Consider the following 20,728-nt stretch of genomic DNA (forward strand, 5'->3'; position numbering starts at 1 on the left):
AGAAATATTGCAGGGCGGGGGTGGGGGAATGATACATCCATCGACTTATACCATTCTGCATAATGTTAATTACCCTGAAAGGGACGAGTGGGATTGAGTGTATGCTTTCATCTTGGGATATTTCTTCAGTTTGTGCATTAATCATTCTCTCCAAACTTTCCCCTCTGCAGCTGTAACACCCACACCCACACCCACACCCACACCCACACCAGAAGCAATTACTAATTGTGGCTCCTGCCATTCTGCCCTCTACCACACCCCAGAACTTTACCATCATCCTATCCAAGCCACAAGCCAGAGTGGGGATGGGTAGCATAAGAGGTAATAGCAATACTCTTTGACTGACAGCTCTGGTCTCCCAGCATAATTTGAACATTCCAGAGGTGACCATGAGGTTAATGCCATCTGGAACAGACTGGGATGGGGTGGGCTGTTTGTTCAGAACTCCCTAACCAATGAAACTTTAAAGAGATGTTGTGTGCCCAGGGGTCCAATCCAATTAGATACAGTTTTTTAGCCTGGAAGAAGAAGAATTACAATAAAAACAAGAAGATGCCATTGGGGAAGGGGATGCAAAGGTCAAGTTCAAGCATTGCTCAAGCAAATACAAAACTTGGCAGAAGCCACATCAAAATTGGGGTGGGGGCTTCTCTTCCATAAGCAACGTCAGGGAAGTTGATAGAGAGTTTCAAATTGCTAAGACTTTCCCTTGGAAGCCCAGGAAAAGTCAGAAACTCTAACAACTACCCTCCTCTGGAGCAGCTTCCCTGTTGGGCAAACTGTAATCCCTTGCCATTAATGAGCACTTTGTTCCAGTCTCAAGGGATGCAGATAACCTTGAACTATGAAGAAGAAAAACAAAAGGAGGAGAAAGAGATGGAAGGAACATTAAATAAACATTAATGTTTCATAGTTTTAGCAGAGAAAAGAGGTCCCTGTCCTTAGGAGTATCCCATGTAGACTGCAAACCAGGAACTTCACTGCAATTGTATCAAGCAGTTTCTTCTTTCCATCTGGATTTTTCCCCTTGTCTTTTTGTTCATGTTATAAACATACTGAATCTTGAGTGTGTGTGTGTGTGTGTGTGTGTGTGAGAGAGAGAGAGAGAGAGAGAGAGAGAGTGAGAGAGAGAGTGAGTGAGTGAGAGAGAGAGACACAGACAGACAGACAGACAATCATTTTGTTTTGTACTTATCCTGCCTCTCCTCTGGGCAAGTTCATCCTTTCTTCTTATTTCTCAATGCCCCAAGTTTGGACTTCAACTCTTACTGACACTTATTCACCTGACCCTACTATTAGATGTAGAAATGTCTGTATGTCCCTACTCCTTTTTTAAATCAGAGAACTATGATCTGCTTATGGAAGCCATCCTCTCCATTTGCAATCATATGCACATCCATGCAAAGTTCCCAAAAGCAAGCGAACCTGACTAGAATTGCAATTATGGTGACATATAATTCAGTGCAGAGGGACTGTTCCTGCTTTAGTTCATACATGGGAGCAAAATTCTTAGCTATGAAAATAGCTTGCTTGTTATTCATAAGGAAATGCCCTAACAAGTATGCTGTTGGGAAACTGAGCTAACTAACCTTGATGTTCATGTCATCAATTTTATGGAAAGATATTATAGGAAGGGGTAAGACTCCTGTAAAGTTTGTTGCTGTTGGCTTGCACCCATTCAGAATCATAAAATATACACACAAATAGAGCAAAGTAAGTTTGTTGAGTAGCATTCATTATATTTATTTTTGATTTTCCTATATATCTTTCATTGGCCTCTTTCCTAGTCATGTCACTTTTGCATATGTTCATTTCTAGATTTCATTTATTTCTTATGTCCGCATTAAGCTGCAATTCAGTCAAAACATTAAAATAAAAGCTTTCTTCAGAGTTCAGCTATCACCTTAAATAGGCAAATACATATTACCACAAAGTGTGTATTATTCAATATTTTAAATATAAATTTGCATGTTTTAAACCTTGACTTCTAGTCAAGAAATAAACATCATATATGTGCAGAGAAGTGAAAATCCAAAAAGAATAATCATGCTCCAAACAATTCATTTTTCCAGTCAGAATCAGATCTAGTCAGTCTGTGCCCGATCTGATTTTTCAAGCATCCCTTTTCCAATATCAATGAATATTCCTTCAGCACATCTAACCCTAAACCCAGAAAAGGCTGCACTTTCAAGCCTCATTAAACAGTATAATAAGCCACAGTCATATATTTGCCAGTGGGGAAACTCAGCCTAAACTAAGCATCTCTGAACAAAAATCCTTCGGTATGAGTTCTCCTTTCTCACCCATCCCACACATACCTACATAAAGATTAAAGTCACATTTGGAGGACAAGGACAAGGAGGTATAAATCTCTTTCTACGAAAGACCTGAACCATTGCCTTTCAAGTTCAGATAAGAAAGTTGACTTCGTTGGTCTGAGAAAGTTGTTTTTCATGACCTCTTCCTCTTAAAACTATTGGTCCAGTTCATTTGGAATGTTTCTGGGCCTCTCAAGAGCAAAACAGAAGTTGATATAATCAGGAACTGAACTTCCTTCTCTTCTCCTTTTTTGAGGGGGAGGGAGGACCCTAAAGAGAACTGCTGTAGGAGAAGGAGAGCGGCAGTAAGCTTCAACTGCAACTGTAACAGTAAAATTGCAGGAGATAGCCTTTTTCTGAGCTGAGCAAGTAGAATGAACAGCATTTGATGATTCTAATTGATATTGTGGGCCATCAAAAATTGCATGTATATCAGGGGTGAAATGCTCCCGGTTCGGACTGGATCCCCGGATCAGGTAGCAATGGCGGCGGGTGGTTCGGAGAACCGGTAGCAAAAATCCCTGCACACACCCCCACACCCACCGAAGGGGGGAAAATGCTTTTAAAAGTAAAAAAAAAGCCTCTGATGATCGTGCGGCTCAGCTGGGATCGTAAGAAGCTTTTAAAAGCATTTTTTTCTACAACCTCTTCGGCCAAAGAGGTAGTAGAAAAAATGCTTTTAAAAGTAATTTTTTTTTAATTATTATTATTATTGTATGTTTTAACCTGTGTTTGCTGCCCTGAGTCCTTAGGGAGAAGGGCGGCATATAAATTTTTGGAAATAAATAAATAAAATAAAATAAATAAAAAGTTGGCCACGCCCACCCAGTCACATTACCCCCCCACCAAGCCATACCCACAGAACTGGTAGTAACAAATTTTAGATTTCACCCCTGATGTATATATTTAAAAATTGAGTAGCACAGTGGCCTAGATGTGAAGAAGCTTGCATCCTACTTGGAAAATTGAGAGTTCAATCTAAGGCAGCAGCAAATTTATTTATTTATTTATTTATTTATTACATGTATTTATATGCCGCCATTCTCCCGAAGGACTCAGGGCGGCGAACACAAGTTAAGAAACAAGTACAATAAAATCATAATTTAATCCAAATAATTAATTAGTAGTAAATAATAAAGCCCGGAATCAGTCTCAGCCTATTTGTTTGAAAAGCCAAGTCTTCAAGTCCCGACGAAAGGAGCGGAGATCAGGAGCCATCCGGAGCTCAGTAGGTAATTCATTCCAGAGGGTGGGAGCACCCACAGAGAACGCCCTACCCCTGGGCACAGCAAGGTGACATTGGCTCACCGTCGGAACCCTGAGGAGAGCGGCCCTATGTGAGCGAACAGGACAGTAAGAGACAGGTAGGAGAAGGTCATGCAAATATCCCGGACCTAAGTCATGAAGGGCCTTATAGGTGAGGACTAGCACCTTGAAGCGGACCCGGAGAACCACTGGTAACCAGTGCAGCTCACGCAGGAGGGGTGTTATATGGGAGTAACAAGGGTCTCCCATGTTTTTCTATCAGGGTACAAGGAGAAAATATCTGTTGTGAACACTGCATAAGTGTGAGGAAGGGCATCTGACCAGTAAACACACAGCTCCATTTAGTTGCCCTGACTCCACCCCAAATAAATTAAAGTGTGTGTGTCTGTGTGTGCATGTAGTTATATGAGTGTGTGTAAACTACAGTATATACATAATAGACAGCAGTCTTCTTCAATGTTTAGGTCAAAATTGCAGTCAGAATCTTTGCACCAGTGGTGGGTTCCTCCCGGTTCGGCCCGGTTTGGCTGAGCCAGTAGCGGTGACGATATGACGTCACCGAACCGGTTCTCTTTGCGGGCCCTCCAGCCCTCCCCCAATTCTTACCTTTTATTTGGCCCCACCCCCAATCTATTCGCTGCCTCCCGAGTCCCAGCTGATCGGCTAGAAGGAAAAAAACTGTTTAAACTCTTGCCGCAGGGCTTCAAAGGGCCGCCCTACAGCTGATCAGTGTTAAAAGGCAGTGTGGTGGTAGACCAGAGCACTCGAAAAACAAATGAGTAGAGCGGTGCCTCCAAGAACAAATGGGTAGACGGGTACAGCTCTGCAAGCAGTTAAAAGCCTGGTAGACAGTACCTCTGCTAAATCCTAAAGAATTGTAACATGACCATCAAACCACGCCCACAAAATAAGCCATGCCCACAGAACCGGTAGTAAAAAATTTTAGAACCCACCCCTGCTTTGCATCTATATTTAACGTGAATATTAAGCAATATTTCACACAACTTGTAAGGTCCTTTCCCATTTTCAAAATAACCATTATATAAACCTTAGAAAATGAATAGGGAAAGGCCCCCTTTAAAAAATAACTTATATCTGCCTTTCCTTCAGGAATTTAGTTTCAAACAATAGAAGTCCAAGCTCTTTTTATGTTTTTTCTTTAAAAATGGAATCTGACCTGGGGGGTTTCCCAAATTTCCTAGAGTCCGCTGTGGCAAATCTCTCCGGTAACATTAGAGGTGCAGCTAAATCCTTTGAATAAATGGATGATTCACTAAAGCTGAGAATAGCTTCCAGGAGAAGTAATTTAGATAAGGGATTTAACTTGGGACAGCTGTGAAAAGTAGGAGAGTCTTATTTAAGATCTGCTGGTAGATCCATAAATACCAAAGATGCTTGAAATCTCTATCTGCTGGGGTTAAATTATCCATCTTCTGATCATCTTCATTCTTTTTCTCTGTACTTATATCTGCTCCATCTTTCTTAAAATGCTGTGTCCAAAATACTCAAAATAACATCGGACCAATGCAGAATATAGTGGAACAATGACTAGAAATATATCTAAAACTATATTTCTTCTAATGAAGCTTATAATTATTTTTACTGATTAAACATGCCTGTGATTCAATACTATTATTCTGGGCTACCTGTATATAATTCTTGTATGCTACAATTACTTTTTCTAAAAGGTTCAATAAAGCAAGAGGCAGAAAACCCTTCTGATTCTAATGTGTTTAACTGTGGCCAAAATAGAAAGACACCATGCAACCTACATGCAGTGGTCAATAAGGCACAACAAACACAAATAAAGACCAGCAGATCCACCAGTAAACAAGTTCTACAATCATCATAGATAATGAATATTTGCAATCTGTCTTCCAATTCCTATGGTCATACGGGACTTCCAGACATAGATACATAGGCACAGGTGTATGCATACATGTGTTCACAACCACTCCAAGTTCACTTTCACTACAGTTTAACCACTAATTCCTGAGATCATGACCAATAGCCTAGAAGTTGTTTTTTTTTAAAAAAAAGCAAAAATTAGTACTTACAATTTTTCAAGAGCATGGAGTTCAAAAAAAGTGCCATTCTTCAGGGTTGTTATTTTGTTATTGCTCAAAATCCTGGAGAAAGAGAGAAAGATGTTATGTAGTTTCTGGTGTCCATACATGCAGGGCTTAAAGAGGCAGGAGTGGGGTCTGGTTGTCACTAAGGGATTCATTAGTTCCAAAATAGATAAACTAGCTAAACATTCACACAGAACCCCAAATCCTCTTTTTTGTAGACTGCAGAACCTTTTAAGCACAATTTCCCCAAATCAGCCATGCAGCTTCCAATCAAATTCCAAAACAGGTTGTGCTCACAGTTTAGGAATAGCATAAATTGCATCCTTCTCTCAGAAAAAAAGGGAAGCCCGGTATGTAATTATTATTGCTTTGTCACGTAGTCAGCCAGATGTTCAGATGGGATTTGGTATTTTTATCCACTTATCAAGTGCTTCCCAAGGACCTGGGATAGGCAGAGGTTGATGTTTGATGGTAGAGATATTGTTGCAGGATGTAAGCTGTTCCAAGTAAAGCTGCCTTTTGCAATTGACTGATAGTGAATTGTCAATGCCAATGGTGTTCAAGTTGTTTTGGGAGTGTATCTAAGGTGCCTAATTACCATTACTATTCTCTTTGCTTTCTTTTGTCATAGTTGTTCTATTTCTATTTGCAAGTATTTGTATTTTGTAATTATTATTATATGTATAACATGCCCCCCTGACTTTTGCATAATGGCTCCAGTTGCTACCCTTCCCCGCCTTTCCACATGTTAATGGTAACTTCAAATGTTGACTTCATTAGTCAGCACCATGTGTTTTTGGGTGGTTGTAGATGGTTTAACGGAAAGACAGCAGAGGCTAACACAAACTGATGAAGTCATGATTAGCTGTCTGTTCTTTGCAAGCATGATTTGCATAATGCTTCTCAGACATTATGGGGTTTGCTTTTACATCAGCTCCACGGATAATAGTAACATTTACAAATGGGAACCAAGGCCAGGTGTCAATGCTTTTCCCATGGCTGAAGGAAACGGAGGAGAAAGGCCTTATCTAAACTGTACCAGCTGGTTAATGGAATTTTTTAATACATATATCTCATCTCTCCCTTCATCTGAATTCATTATTTTACTCGGTGCCATTACTGGCTGGGAATGTCTGTGGTGTGGCTGAGTGACATGGTTAGATTTTCATCACTGCTATTCTTACCAGAATGAAATAAGCTTGCAAAGCCTAGCAAAATGGAAGTAACAAAGGCGTAATTTAATAAATGGAATAATAAACATTGCAAAACAAACAGATGTAAACTAAAAAGTACACAACTGGAAAGATAAACAAACCAATGCCAAAGAAACAAAATTAGAAGGAAAAGAAATCTGAAACCTATCAGCATATGAACGGGTTGTGTGCGGAGACACAAATGTACACACACACACACATTTGTGCACAAACATACAATTTCTTATATGCACATAGGCATGATCTTAAGGAAAAGTAAAAACCTTTTAGATATTCACATTCAATATTTCTGTCTGGAATATGCAGAGAAAAGTAATTTGTCAGGAAAAACATCTCAGTGTTAGATTAATTCAGAAGATATCTGCATAGTTAGTTCTGCACAAATAATATAGAGTTTTAAGGCATTTTTTTCATTCTGATCCAATCATAAGCAAGAGTCCAGAGGGAATAATAAGTAGTTCTAGGCAGCATAAGTGTGTGTTTTCAAAGGCTGGTTGGCCAGTCCTGTAACAGCTTGGAAACACACTGAAATATTAACAAGAATAGATTTTCTCAAACAGAACCAAAGTCTCAGAATCAAATCAATTGTAAGGTGCATCTTTTCTCCATATATTTGTCTATTCCCCTCCCAAAGTTGTAGAGAATGCTGTCTATGCATCTCCCTTGTGTGATGCTCATTTTCAGCATGTACAAGTCGAAGTTGGCAGACTCTGGATTAGGACCTCCCACACAATGGCCTGCAAAGGCCACTATTCAGCCAAGAGACTTGATCCATCCCTTCCCATTGAGCTTTCTCATTTTATGGGAGTCCGGTTCAAGTACCCCTAGGTCAGGGTTTTGACCGGCACTAGGAAGCTTGCTCTCAAAGTAAACAGTTGGGAAGTTCACAAAAACAGCCCTCTTTTGACCTCCACTCAAAGCAAGCAGAAAACTTGCCAACTGAAAGGAGCCAGGAAAAAAAGAAAAGAAAAGGAGCACCCATCAATTCTTCCAGCTCTCATTAAAAAGCTTTTCTAATGAGCAATTAGCCCTGGCAAGCATGTCTTGTGCTAAGAGGGCCACCAAACAGCTGCAGAGCTTTTGATAGCCTGACCTCAGCATCCACTTTAGATTCTTCTTTTGATGGAAACTTTAAGTGAATGGGGCTTGTAGCAGCCATGTTTCCCAAACAACTGCTGTTAACAATTGCACAAAAGTCTTCCACTTTTCTTAAGGTTTTCTTCCCTGTGCAAAAATAGAAACTGCATTCTATTTTCCTGCCCTTTCTTCCAAATGCTTGAGAATTCCTTTCACGTTTCTCCTTGGGTTGTTTCTGAATTGACTTCCTGACTTGACAATGATAAAGTCAGAATGACATTTGAAAGTACTTGTCAAGGAGGCAACGATGAATTGTGCAGGAAGTTTATTTTTCTCAGGTCCACATTTTTCCATCAGTGCCCAGATTTCTATCTGTCCAACTATATATTATTATGGTTTTTAAATGCTTCTAATTGTTTAAATTAGTTTCATATAGAATAGGGTGGGCAACTATGACTGGCTGAAATCCACAGGTTGTAAATGGGCCACAGTTGCCCACCCTTGATATAGACGCATCATACTAGGCTGTGAGGTGCTTTTGAGAGTTTCTTTCTTAAAAATGCATTTAATTTTGTTTTCAAATTTGTTGTAGCCTGCCTGTAAAGGTTTTTAATTTAATTTAATTTAATTTAATTTAATTTAATTTAATTAATTAAATTTATATGCTGCCCCTCTCAGGGCGGCTCACAATACATTTAAAAAATCATTATAAAAAGACATTGAAAAATTAAAACATCAAAAACATTAAAAACTGCTTGAAATGCAGCAGAAAACAATTTACATGCGAACTATACATAATATGAGATACGGGATCTCTGTATGCATAGGGATACATGTGCATTCAGATTCATATATACAAGTAGTCCTTGACTTACGACCATAACTGAGCCCAAAATTTCTGTTGCTAAGTGAGACCTTTGTTAAGTGATTTTTGTCCCATTTTATGATCTTTCTTTCTACAGTTGTTAAGTGACTGAGTACAGTAGTTAAGAGTACAACCTCTTCGGCCAAAAAAATGCTTTTAAAAGTAAAAAAAAAAAAAAAGCCTCTGATGATCGTGCGGCTCAGCTGGGATCGTCAGAACCTTTTGAAAGCATTTTTTTACAACCTCTTCGCTGAAAAAATGGTTTTAAAAGGAAAACAATTGGCCATGCCCACCCAGTCACATTACCCCCACCAGCAAGCCACGCCCACAGAACCGGTAGTAACAAATTTTAGATTTCACCACTGCAATGTTTGGTAATCAATCAAAGACTGATTGGGCAGTGGAGTTTCCAAAGTACAAATACCTAAGACTTATGTTTTCTCTTTGTTGGACTTCTAAATCATCATAGTCGACCCCCTGGCTATAAGCCACCATTTACTCCTGATATTAGATGTATTCAACAGCTGAGCTCCTTGGGCTGCGAGACTCCCCCCTCTCGTAGGTTTGGCCCTCTACCCTATCGAGGGCCTACCTCGATGACGGCTCTTGGAACCCCGAGAGGGGGCATGCAGCAAAAAAGAGAGTGAGGGATTTTTTAACGAAAGCTTGTGTAAAGTTTTTAAGAGGTTTTGGGAAGGGGTGGGAAGGACCTGGGGGGGTCCACAGAACCTCAGAGCGGCTGAGTGGGTCTGAGGGTCAAGGCGGGAGAAGAGAGGGAGGGGGTTTAGATAGGGAACTGGGGGTCGAGGTGAAGGGCTATTCCATCAAAATAGTGGGTGGGAGGGGCAGATATGGCAGGCACAGGGGGCCATATCATGTTCGGGGAGTACGCAGTTGCTGCTTACGAGCAGTGGCACGCCTCTTGTATTCCAGGTTGTGCAGAGTCTCAGGGCCCGAACCTTCAGCTGCTGTTGTGTAATGTCAGGTCTGCGACTAATAAAGCCCCCCTCCTTCATGATTTAGTTCAGTAGGGGGGTGCGGACCTGGCAGGGATTACAGAGACCTGGTTGCCACGAGGGGGGGTTCCCCTCGTGGAGATGTGCCCACCAGGCTTCCGTGCATTTCATCAGCTGAGGGCCCAGGGGAGGGGAGGAGGGGTAGCGGTGATTATTAAAGAAAGTCTTAGTCCGAGGGAGGCCACTGTTCCTCAGATAGCCGGCTGTGAATCCCTCCTTGTGAAGTGGGGTCATGGGGTGCAGATGGGTTTGTTGACTGCGTACCTGGCTCCCTGCCACGTGGCAGCAGCTCTGCCTGAGCTGCTCGACGTAATAGCCGGGGTAGCGGTGGATATCCCCAGGCTTCTGGTGATGGGGGATTTCAACCTGCCATCCGTCGGTGAAACGTCAGAAGCAGCTCGGGAGTTCATGGCTTCCATGACGGCCATGGACCTGACCCAGTTAGTTCATGACCCCACCCACATCAGGGGACACATGCTGGACTTGATTTTTGTCTCTGGTCAGTGGTTGAATGATCTTACAATAGGGAACCTAGTTATTAAGCCCTTGTCATGAACAGATCATTCGCTCCTTCAGCTAGACTTTCGAACTGCTTCTCCTCATCGCAGGGAGACGGAACCAACCAGGTGGTTCCATCCCAGGCGCCTGATGGACCCTGAGAGGTTCCAGACGGAGCTTGGGCCATTCCCAGAGACTCTGACTCGCGACTCGGCTGAGGAACTGGTGGCCACCTGGGATAGGGCGGCTGCTGGAGCCTTGGACCGCGTTGCTCCTTTGCGGGCTCTGACTCGGTGCTGAACTTGACTAGTTCCTTGGTTCTCTGAGGAGCTGAGGGAGGTGAAGCGCTGGAAAAGACGCCTAGAGAGCGATTGGAGGTCCAGCTGCACCGAATCTGACTGGACACTGGTGAGGTCTTATATCAAGACCTACCTAGTGGCGATAAGAGTGGCGAAATCCAACTATTTTTCCACTCTTATTGCATCTGCAGAGAACCGCCCAGCCGCCCTGTTTAGGGTGACCCGCTCTCTCCTACGGGTGGGAGCGAGGGAGGATCCCTTGCAGGGTAGAGCTGAGGATTTTGGACAATTCCTGCATGATAAAATCGCTCAGATTTGGACCGGCCTGGACTCCGATTGGATAGCCTCAGATGGGATGACGGAGGTGAATCTTGAGAGTGTCACCTGGGAAGAGTTTGACCATGTGACTCCTGAGGACGTGGGCAGGATTTTGGGGAGGCTTAACGCTACCACATGTTTACTGGACTCGTGTCCCTCCTGGTTGGTGCTGGCCTCCCGGGAGGTTACATGAGGCTGGTTTCAGGAGATTACCAATGCTTCATTGAGTGAGGGTGTCTTCCCATCTGCCCTGAAAGAGGCGGTGGTGAGGCCCCTCCTCAAGAAGCCTTCCCTGGACCCTGCTGTATTAGCTAACTATCATCCTGTCTCCAACCTCCGCTTCGCGGCGAAGGTTGTTGAGAGTGTGGTGGCGGGACAACTTCCTCGATTCCTGGATGAAGCTGTCTATCTAGATCCGTGCCAGTCGGGTTTCAGGGCAGGTTACAGCAAGGAAACAACATTGATCGCATTGGTTGATGATCTCTGGAGGGCCCGGGACAGGGGTTGCTCCTCTGTCCTGGTCCTCCTAGATCTCTCAGCGGCTTTTGATACCATCGATCATGGTATCATGCTGCGTCGGCTAGAGGGGGTGGGGGGCACCGTGCTACGGTGGTTCTCCTCTTTCCTCTCTGACCGTATGCAGTTTGTGTTGACAGGGGGGCAGAGGTCGACCTCGAGGTTCCTCACTTGTGGGGTGCCGCAAGGGTCGGTCCTCTCGCCCCTTCTGTTCAACATTTATGTGAAGCCACTGGGTGAGATCATCCGTGGTTTTGGGGTGAAGTGTCAACTGTATGCCAATGACACGCAGTTGTACATTTCAACCCCAGGCCACCCCAATGATGCCCTTGACGTGATGTCCCACTGCCTGGAGGCCGTGCGGATCTGGATGGGGAGGAACAGGCTCAGACTCAACCCCTCCAAGACTGACTGGCTGTGGCTCCCGACGGCCCGATATAGCCAGCTGACACCATCGCTAGCTATTGGGGATGAGATCTTACCCCCCTCAGAGAGGGCTCGCAACTTGGGCGTCCTCCTGGATTCACGGCTGTCCTTGGAGGATCATATGACGGCCGTAACCAGGGGGGCTTTTTATCAGGTTCGCCTGATCTCCCAGTTGCGTCCCTTTCTGAATCAGGACGCCCTGCGCACAGTCACTCACGCCCTCATCACTTCCCGGCTGGACTATTGTAATGCTGTCTACATGGGGCTCCCCTTGAGGAGCACCTGGAGGCTCCAGCTGGTCCAGAATGCAGCTGCATGAGTAATAATGGGGGCAACTCATCGCTCCCATGTAACACCCATCTTGCACGAGCTGCACTGGCTCCCGGTGGTCTTCTGGGTGTGCTTCAAGGTGTTGGTTACCACCTTTAAAGCGCTCCATGGCTTAGGACCTGGTTACCTACAGGACTGCATTCTGCCACCGATTGCCTCCCACCGACCAATACGCTCCCACAGAGAGGGCCTCCTCAGGGTGCCATCAGCCAAACAGTGTAGGCTGGCGACCCCCAGGGGGAGAGCCTTTTCTGTGGGGGCCCCGGCCCTATGGAATGAACTGCCCCCAGACATACGAAGGATCCCCAACCTCCATGCCTTCCGTCGCGCTCTGAAGACCCTATTATTCCAGCAAGCTGGACTGACAGGATAAAGGTTTTAAATTGGGTTTTGATAGGGGTTTTAAAATGATTTTAGTTGGATGTTTTAAATTTGGCTGAATGATTGAATTATTTTAATAAGCTTTTAATTTTTGTTGTATATTGTTTTTACCGTGGCTGTTCACCGCCCTGAGTCCCTCGGGAGAAGGGCGGTCTATAAATATAATAAACTAACTAACTAACTAACTAACTAACTAACTAACTAACTAACTAACTAACTGTTGTTATCCAGCCTTCATCTGTTCATTCTTCATGAGTTGGCCACTGCCTAGCCATTTCCATGAGACATTTCACTTCCTTATGTGACATATTTCTGTCTGTTGATGGGGCCATATATTTCTATTCATGTCATGACAAGCATGTGCCATTCCATTCTTGTAACTTTCAGCTTCTTTACTGCTTTTCTGTTTTTAGAGTCCTGGTTTTACAACCATATGTCAGCACAGATAGCACTGTATACATTGATTAAAAACTGAATACTTTAAGCAGGTGAGCCTGCTGCTTTTTGAGTTCAGCATGAAACTACCCAAATGTTCACCCAGTTCACTAGTTTAACTCAGCTCAACTGAATTTCTTCTACAATAGAGCCATGCCATCTTTTAACCAAGGTAGATCTAGGTGTTGTCCTTCTTTGCTCCATGATTTTGCAAGGCAACTCTTTGTTGTGTTTTTTTCTAATACATCTTTACCTTGGCTGGGAATTTCAAGCGAGAAAGCATGCACATCTGGAGTCTTCTTCACCATTGGAAGAAAAGTGAACTAAGAAGTACAAACCCCAACATTAATTCTGTATGCCTTGGAGTTCAATACTCCTTTTTTGACTTCCATCTGGAAAGATCAGGGACTAGGTTGTTTTCATGGTTTGTTTATTGTTCCTACCTTCTCCCAAAAATGTTATCTTTTTTTCCCACACTTCTTTCTCTACATACATTTCATTACTGTTTTCTACCATTTAAACATTGAGGTGGGAGGTCACAGTCATACCATATGTTAAACAAACGATGGAAAGCCCCAGAAATTCAAAATATTCTGCAGTTACAGAATTCATTATTTATTTATGAACTTGTTTTCTAACCTGCCTTTCATTTAGAAGTTTAGATGATCTAGAGAATGCCCCAACAATTCTGTGAGATAGATTGTACTGGAAGACTATGAACGGGCCCAAAGTTGGCTAATGAACTCCAATGGCTAAACTATGGGGACGGATTAAAACCTGGGTCTCTCTACTCTTAGTCCAACATCTTAACTAGTACAGCATCCGATACGTCTATTCACATTCCATATAAAATTTGCAACTGCTATATTATGAAACAATACCATTTTTCTTTTCATTTAAAGACTTTATGTTCTGTTTTTCGGCTAAAAGTCACTCACTTGAAATAAACAACTAATTGAGGGAAGAATGAGTAATATTTGCTTTGGTTTCAGATATTGAACATGTCAATTTGAAAAACATCTTCTGAGTGTCCCAAGACCTCAAATGAATAATTGTTGTGTTGTTGGTCAAGAAAAATTAAGTATCTGTCACAGTCCTTAGAACTTGTCACTAAAGGCAAATTGGACCATCCTTTATGGAGTGTGGTAACATGTGAAGTTAAGCTCAACTTTAGATATCCCATATTTGATGGCTTCTTGAGCTGCATAAAGCCAAATACAACTTCACAGCTTAAAGGGTGGTCCTGGGACAGCTGACAGAAGAAGGCATCCTGTTTGGCAAGTTCCCTGGAATTTCCTGCCTGAACAATAGGAAAGTTGAGCCTCCACTTTTTCCTATTTGTTTTGTTAATAATTTCCTCTGGCCCTGAACCTTCTGTCTTAAAGATTTCCATGTGTGTCACACTAAGGGTGCCATACCTGATTAAAAGCAAGCATTCTATCATTGGGTCATTCTAAACTGGAGGAAGAAACAAGGCCAATCCCTTGAAGCTGACCAGTCTTGGTCTTCCTTCAATCTTTTTTCCTTGATCTGAACTGCAAGTTGAGGAAGAAAGCCCAAATCTGTATTAAAGTAATAACTGTATCAGACTTTATGAATACTAACAAAAACAACATGGAAGCTTTCAGTATTCCAAGAAATCTCTATGCAAGAGCTTATCAAAAAATGCCAACCTTTTAAGTTCAAGGCAAGAGGGCCCTGCTTCCACTGCCCTAGTAAACAGCAACTCCACCTTTGGGGAAAAGGTGAGCCACATTCTAAAGTCCAGAACTTTGTCCAAAGACATGGAAGTGGGGGTGAAGGTTCCTAAGAAGGAACAGACGATTTACTTCATGTTTAGATACTGGGGATCATCCAAGTTCCTGCCATAAAAACCAGACTACCTCCCTAAAAAGGGAAGAAGCCAGTTGGCCAAGATGTAATCTTGTAATTCTGTCTGATCTGTCGCCAGGGTCAGGAAAAAGAATCTGCCTCTCAATAGTTTGGAAAGAAAATTCTGGACCTTCTCTCCTCTTTGCTAAGCTAGCACCAGTTCAGGCTCATATTGTTCCCATCTTTCCTTGCCAAGGATGTTGTTTGAAGAAATGATCCAGACTAATTTTTCATCCATCCATTGATTTAGTGAAGCAAGAAATGCAATTTTCAGAGACACTGAGAATGGACTGGATATCTCTTGAATCAAGGCTCGACCTCAAGATATTCCCCAAATATCATATTCTCACATGAGCGCTCTTACCAGAGTATAGAAAGCTGAATTTGGAGTGTCCAACTCCATTGTTATGATTAATTGTGATTCTGACCTGGTACAGGGAGAACATGAGTGTGGGAGGAGGGAGAAAAAAAGAGAAAGAAAAGGAAGGGGGTGTGTGTGTGTGTGTGGATAGAAATGACCAACCTTCAACCTTGTAATGAGCAGAAGTACTTTGAGGAACAAGAAGAAGGGGCATAACAAGACAATGGTCAGAGAAAAGCAATCTGAGTCTGAGTCAGAAATGTAACTTGAGAAAGTGTCTCAGACTTGATCTTCCCTAATTCTCACAAAAATAAAGGGAAGGAAGGGAAAATTACATTCAGACTTGAAAGAATCTGTTACAATTGTATTACTCGTATGGTAATACAAATAGTATTTGCTTGTATACCTATGAATTCCAAGTTTGGTCTACTTTGAAGAGCTGATAATCTTATTCAATATGAGGGAATGTAGCCATTGTCCCAAAGGAAAAAAAAATCCTTGCTCCAGGTTTAGAAAATTAATTGCTTGTGTTGATAAATAAATCATAAATTGACTTAATAATTAAGTCAGCAACACACAGGCCTAACTTGCAGAATGTCCTCCCTCCAGAGTCCAGATTGGTACAGTGTTTTAATTCCCCCTTTCAAATAGAATGACGTGTTTATTTAATGGTGCTTTCTTTGGTTTAACTTAAACATACATTGGAACTTAGACCATTTTAGAGACATTGTCCTAACAGCATTTTTTACTTGTTTTTTATTTTTCAAACTACCAATTATCTTGACCGCATTCATTGTTCTTTGCAATATAGAGTCCTTTAAAACAGGGAACCCTTTTTATTGACATTTCATTAAGCTTGAATGGCTTTGAGGGGCTTATAGCTAAGCAGCGGAATTAGGACATAGAATCAAATATTGTCAATAGGCAAAATGAAAGACCAAGGAGAGGGTTGGATAGAATTGCCCTCAAGCGTCCCATTTATATGGCAGCTTTCCTTTGTCTTATGTTATGACTCTGTGTCCCATTATCCAGATAGTTTAAGAGATCCTTGCAACTGGCAGCATTTACTTTGGCAATAAACAAACATCCCCAGGCAACAATTCTAAGGCCAATGAGTCAAGTGGAGTTAGAAGTGGAGATAACTGGGAGATGAAACCAACAAGAGAAGATATGCATGGAGGTCAAAGAAACAGATTTCAAAGGGCCTGTATAAAATCACGTTTGGCATTTTGGTGTCTCTCTCCAGCATCTGTTAGGAGGCTTGAACCTGTCTGACAAAACTCTTGTATACATAGAAAAAGAGAAGAGGATTTATGTTCATTTGTTTAAAAGGGAAACCATGTTAATGTTTAAAAAAAAGCATGGACTCGAACAGCCACAAGAACTATCTACTGCTTAGCCTAAACAATTAAGGAACTTCAACCCCATTTCCAAAGATCCAGATGCATCAGATGCATTTTCAGTTGGCACTCCAAGCTGAGCAAGAAAGGAGGGGAAAAGGAGAATGCAAACCATTGAATTTGGGTCACAAAATGTCTACATGGAAAAATCCTGCCTGTCTTTACATCTTAGCAAAAAAGGATACAGCTCTGCACTTCCTTCCCAGCTATTTCATGGGTCCCTCCACCCATCCTCTGGTGTTGTAGGCAGGACAATGAAGAGGACACAAAGAACAAAGGGAGAGAAATGTTCCTGCTTCTATTCTTTTTTTATTGCTTCAAAAATATGTGAGTTTCTTCTACTGACCATGGGATCATCTGCCCTACAAGTAAGGGAATAAGGTTTCTTCTCCAATCTAAGGACCCAAACTCTTCAACTGGAGACAAGTTGTTTTCCTTGTTGGCAGTTTTGCATCCCAACTTTTTATGAGGGACTCTTGAGTTCCATAATGGATGAGGCTCCATCCAAGATATTGTTCAGACTTTCCAACGGCGAGACCAGCTGGAAAAATAGCGGGCTTCAACGAGCTCAGTGAAAATCCAGCCGGACAAACCGCTGACGGGGGGGGGGTCTTCAGACCAGAACCTTCCTGTAGGGACGGTGAAGAAGGAGAGGCATCTCAGAAGACCAAGAGGAACATGCAAGTTCCCCAAAAGGTCGGAGGCAGCTCTTTGGACTGGCGGCACAGGTGGCAGTCATTATAAAATGACCGCTCTGAAGCTGGGGCAACCGGACTAAGTTGTTGTGCAGGAGTGGTGTTTGAACCGAGTGCTGGTATTGGGTGAGTGATTGGTCAACTCACAGGTAAAAGAAAATGTTGAATTGGATTTAAAAGGTGTCCCAGAGCTGAAATAAGCGGCTAATTGGCATTTGGGAAATTTTATAGAGGGAGAAGAACAAAGAGGTGGCTAAAATACTAAAGCCCAAGAATGTTTTTGTACCTATAATTGGATCTGGAGAAACTAAAAATAATAAAAGAAAAGAACCCAAGGAAAAGGATTTTTTATGTGGATTTAAAATATTTTTGATAGCTTTGACATTTAGTTGGTTTGAGAATATTGTGGATTTGAGAGAGACATCTGCTGGCTGAAAGAGAGTACTGCAATATTTGTTGGAAGAAAGAAGAGAAAATACAGCTGTGACTTTGACTACTAAAAGATAATTTAGAAACTGTGAGAACTTTTAAGGAGTATCTGTCTTTCTTCATTGCTTGGTTTCGATTCTCTACGGTTGTGGAACAAAGCTTCAACTTGGAATGGACTGGATAAATATTTGAATTAGACATTAGAATTTGAAAATTAAAAAAAGACTATATGGATTTTAAGTTCTAATTAAATGTGACATAATTTAAAAGTCTTAACAATCTGTTAAATTGGCAATATGGAGTCCTGGATGTGTGAGAAATTTATTGAGAAGTTTAAAAATATGTGTGAATCTCTGAAAGGTAATAAAAAGTCAGAAACTTTGTTGGAATACACAGAGCAAGAAATAGGAGAAGAGAGCATAAATAAGGAGCAAGAAAATAATATTGAAGGAAAAGGAATTGTAAGCAAAAAACAGCTAGATGATTTCACTGGGATTTACAGTGGCAAAAAAAGAGTGGACAGAAGAACATCCCCCAAAAAAGAATCAATCAAAGGGTAAAGAGGGAAATAGTGGGAAGAGGTTAGGAGAAAGCTTGGGGAGAATTACTTGAATAATATATTTAAAAGCGAGAAAAAGGAGTCAGAAGAAAAGATATAATAAATATAAAAAGAAAAGAAAAAGAAAAAGAAGTTAAGAGAATGGGAGAAAAGGAGGAAACTATCAAGAAGTGGAATTTTGGAGAGACCAGGAGAAAATGATTAAAGAAGAGAGGATTAGTGGAAAGGAGGAAGGGAAATAAGGTAAATATTAATAGATTTAAGGGAACTGTATTAATATTATTAACTGTGGATGGTCAACTAAGTTAAAGGGTTTTGATGTAAGATCTAATATGATGATGTATATTGCTAATAGTAAAACAGAATAGCAGATGAAATGTGAAATGGCAATCTGATTTAATTTGGAAGACAATTTAAATTAAGAGACAAAGTTGAAATGTTAAAGAGTGGGATGGGGATTTTGAGAAATATATTCTGTAATGGAGAAATAAGATAATTAATTGATGTTATTGTAAGAGATTAGGAATTAAGGGCAGATAATGATACTGTTTATGTATTATGTATTAAGAAGAAATTAAGATCAGACAAAGAAGTATGGAAAAAGAATATTATGGCTGAAATTGGAAACATGTAAAATGGACTTGGAAAAAAAAGAACAATATGGCAGAAGTTGAAATAGCAAGATATGGTAAAAAATGATTAATTCGTGATAAAGAAATATATAAAAGAGATGAATATGGTAAAAATGGGAAGATTGGAATAGATTAAAAAGATTAATATATATAAAATGTATAAGATGGGACCCGGTCAACACTCTGTTCATAAAATAGGTATGATGAAAGAAGATTTTTAATAAAACTTTTTTTTTTAAAAAAAGGACCAAGGTTCAATCCTTGACATAAACCTTAGAAAAATTCCCACCCGAAACCCTGGAGACTTTACAGCTAATGATGACAGCTCTTAACTACAAAGACCAATCATCAATGTCATGTAATTTCCTCTAGCAGGAATGAGATCTGATTGTGAAAAAAGCATTATGGATGAGGAATTAATGGTCCCAGAAATGATGCTGAAGGATCACCAGGAACAATTACAAATAAAAGACTATAAATCTTGTCTTTCCAGGCATGGCTTAATCAAAACTCGGAGCGTAGCAGCAGACTTCTTAATCAGAACTTGGAGCTTGGCAGTAGACTTCTCCAAGTAAACCTGGAGAAGTTTATTATATAGACAGAAAGAAGCCATATATCCACAGATATTTCCTTATAGTATGGTGAAATCAGAGTCTATATAGAAGTCTGTGCTTCAGGAATTAATTTCTGGGCTCCCCCCCCCACACATCTCCTCTTAACGAGTTAGGAGACATCTGATCTATGCTGACATAATGGTGCTTTCTGCCCTCAGACCTGCTGATATTTGACTCACCAGCTTCATTTCACATATATTACATAGGATTATTTGCAGCCGCAATCAAATGGACCCTATAGTGCGTGCATAGTTTGATAGATATACATATGGAACATCAAGCATAAAAATTAGATTGAAACAGCTACAATGCTGTTTCAACGCCCAGGGGGAGAGCGTTCTCCGTGGGAGCACCGACCCTCTGGAATGGGCTGCCCACCGGCCTCAGGACAGCCCCTGACCTCCTCTCCTTCCGCCGCGAATTGAAGACATGGCTTTTTCACCAAATGGGCTGAATCCGTAGGGGTGATTTTTAATAAATTTTAATTAAATTTTTAATTAATTTTAACTAATTTTAAATTGACTTTGATGTTTATGTAATTTTTTGTTCCTTCTTGTAAGCCGCCCTGAGTCCTTCGGGAGAAGGGCAGCATATAAATTACATAAATTGCATAAATTACATAAATTGCATAAATTACATAATAAATAAATAAATAAATAAATAAATAAATAAATAAATAAATAAATAAATAAATAAATAAATATAAAGCTATTAAAGGAAAAGGACCCCTCATCAATTCAATCTAAAGATCTGGCAAAGGAGAAGAACCTATATAGCTATGTTTTTTTCCTTCCTAACATTTTTCCATGCAAATGCAGAATCCACTTTTTTCAGAACAACTGACTGTTGATCCAGTGGTTGCAACAAGAATTGACCAACTAGATTGTTGCCTGGGCTTGAAATCATGAGCCATGAGAGAATGACTGGCCCAAAATCATCCAGCCAGCTTTCATGCCAAAGGCAGGTCTTAAACTCATGGTCTCCTGGATTCTAGCCTGGTATCTTAACCACTAGATCCAACTGGCTCTACTTCTATACTACTATGAATTAAAACATAATAATGCTAGGAGACCCAAACCATGGGATGCGCAAAACCCATCACTACGACTTTTACCTAACATATTACATCTTCTTC

At 41.2% G+C, this 20,728-nt stretch overlaps 1 protein-coding gene across 1 annotated transcript in view; it reads right to left on the bottom strand.

The window, feature by feature from the left end:
• Positions 1-20,728, bottom strand: part of ADGRA2 (adhesion G protein-coupled receptor A2) — a 103,905-nt gene that overhangs the window by 62,157 nt on the left and 21,020 nt on the right. The window contains exon 2 of the mRNA XM_070952574.1: positions 5,642-5,713. Coding sequence (XP_070808675.1) covers positions 5,642-5,713 — 72 coding nt within the window. The remainder of the gene's footprint in view (positions 1-5,641; positions 5,714-20,728) is intronic.

Source organism: Pituophis catenifer, unplaced genomic scaffold (genome assembly GCF_029215685.1).
Source record: "Pituophis catenifer annectens isolate HBS135680 unplaced genomic scaffold, rPitCat1.0.hap2 SCAF_12, whole genome shotgun sequence".
NCBI classification, from domain to species: Eukaryota; Metazoa; Chordata; class Lepidosauria; order Squamata; family Colubridae; genus Pituophis; species Pituophis catenifer.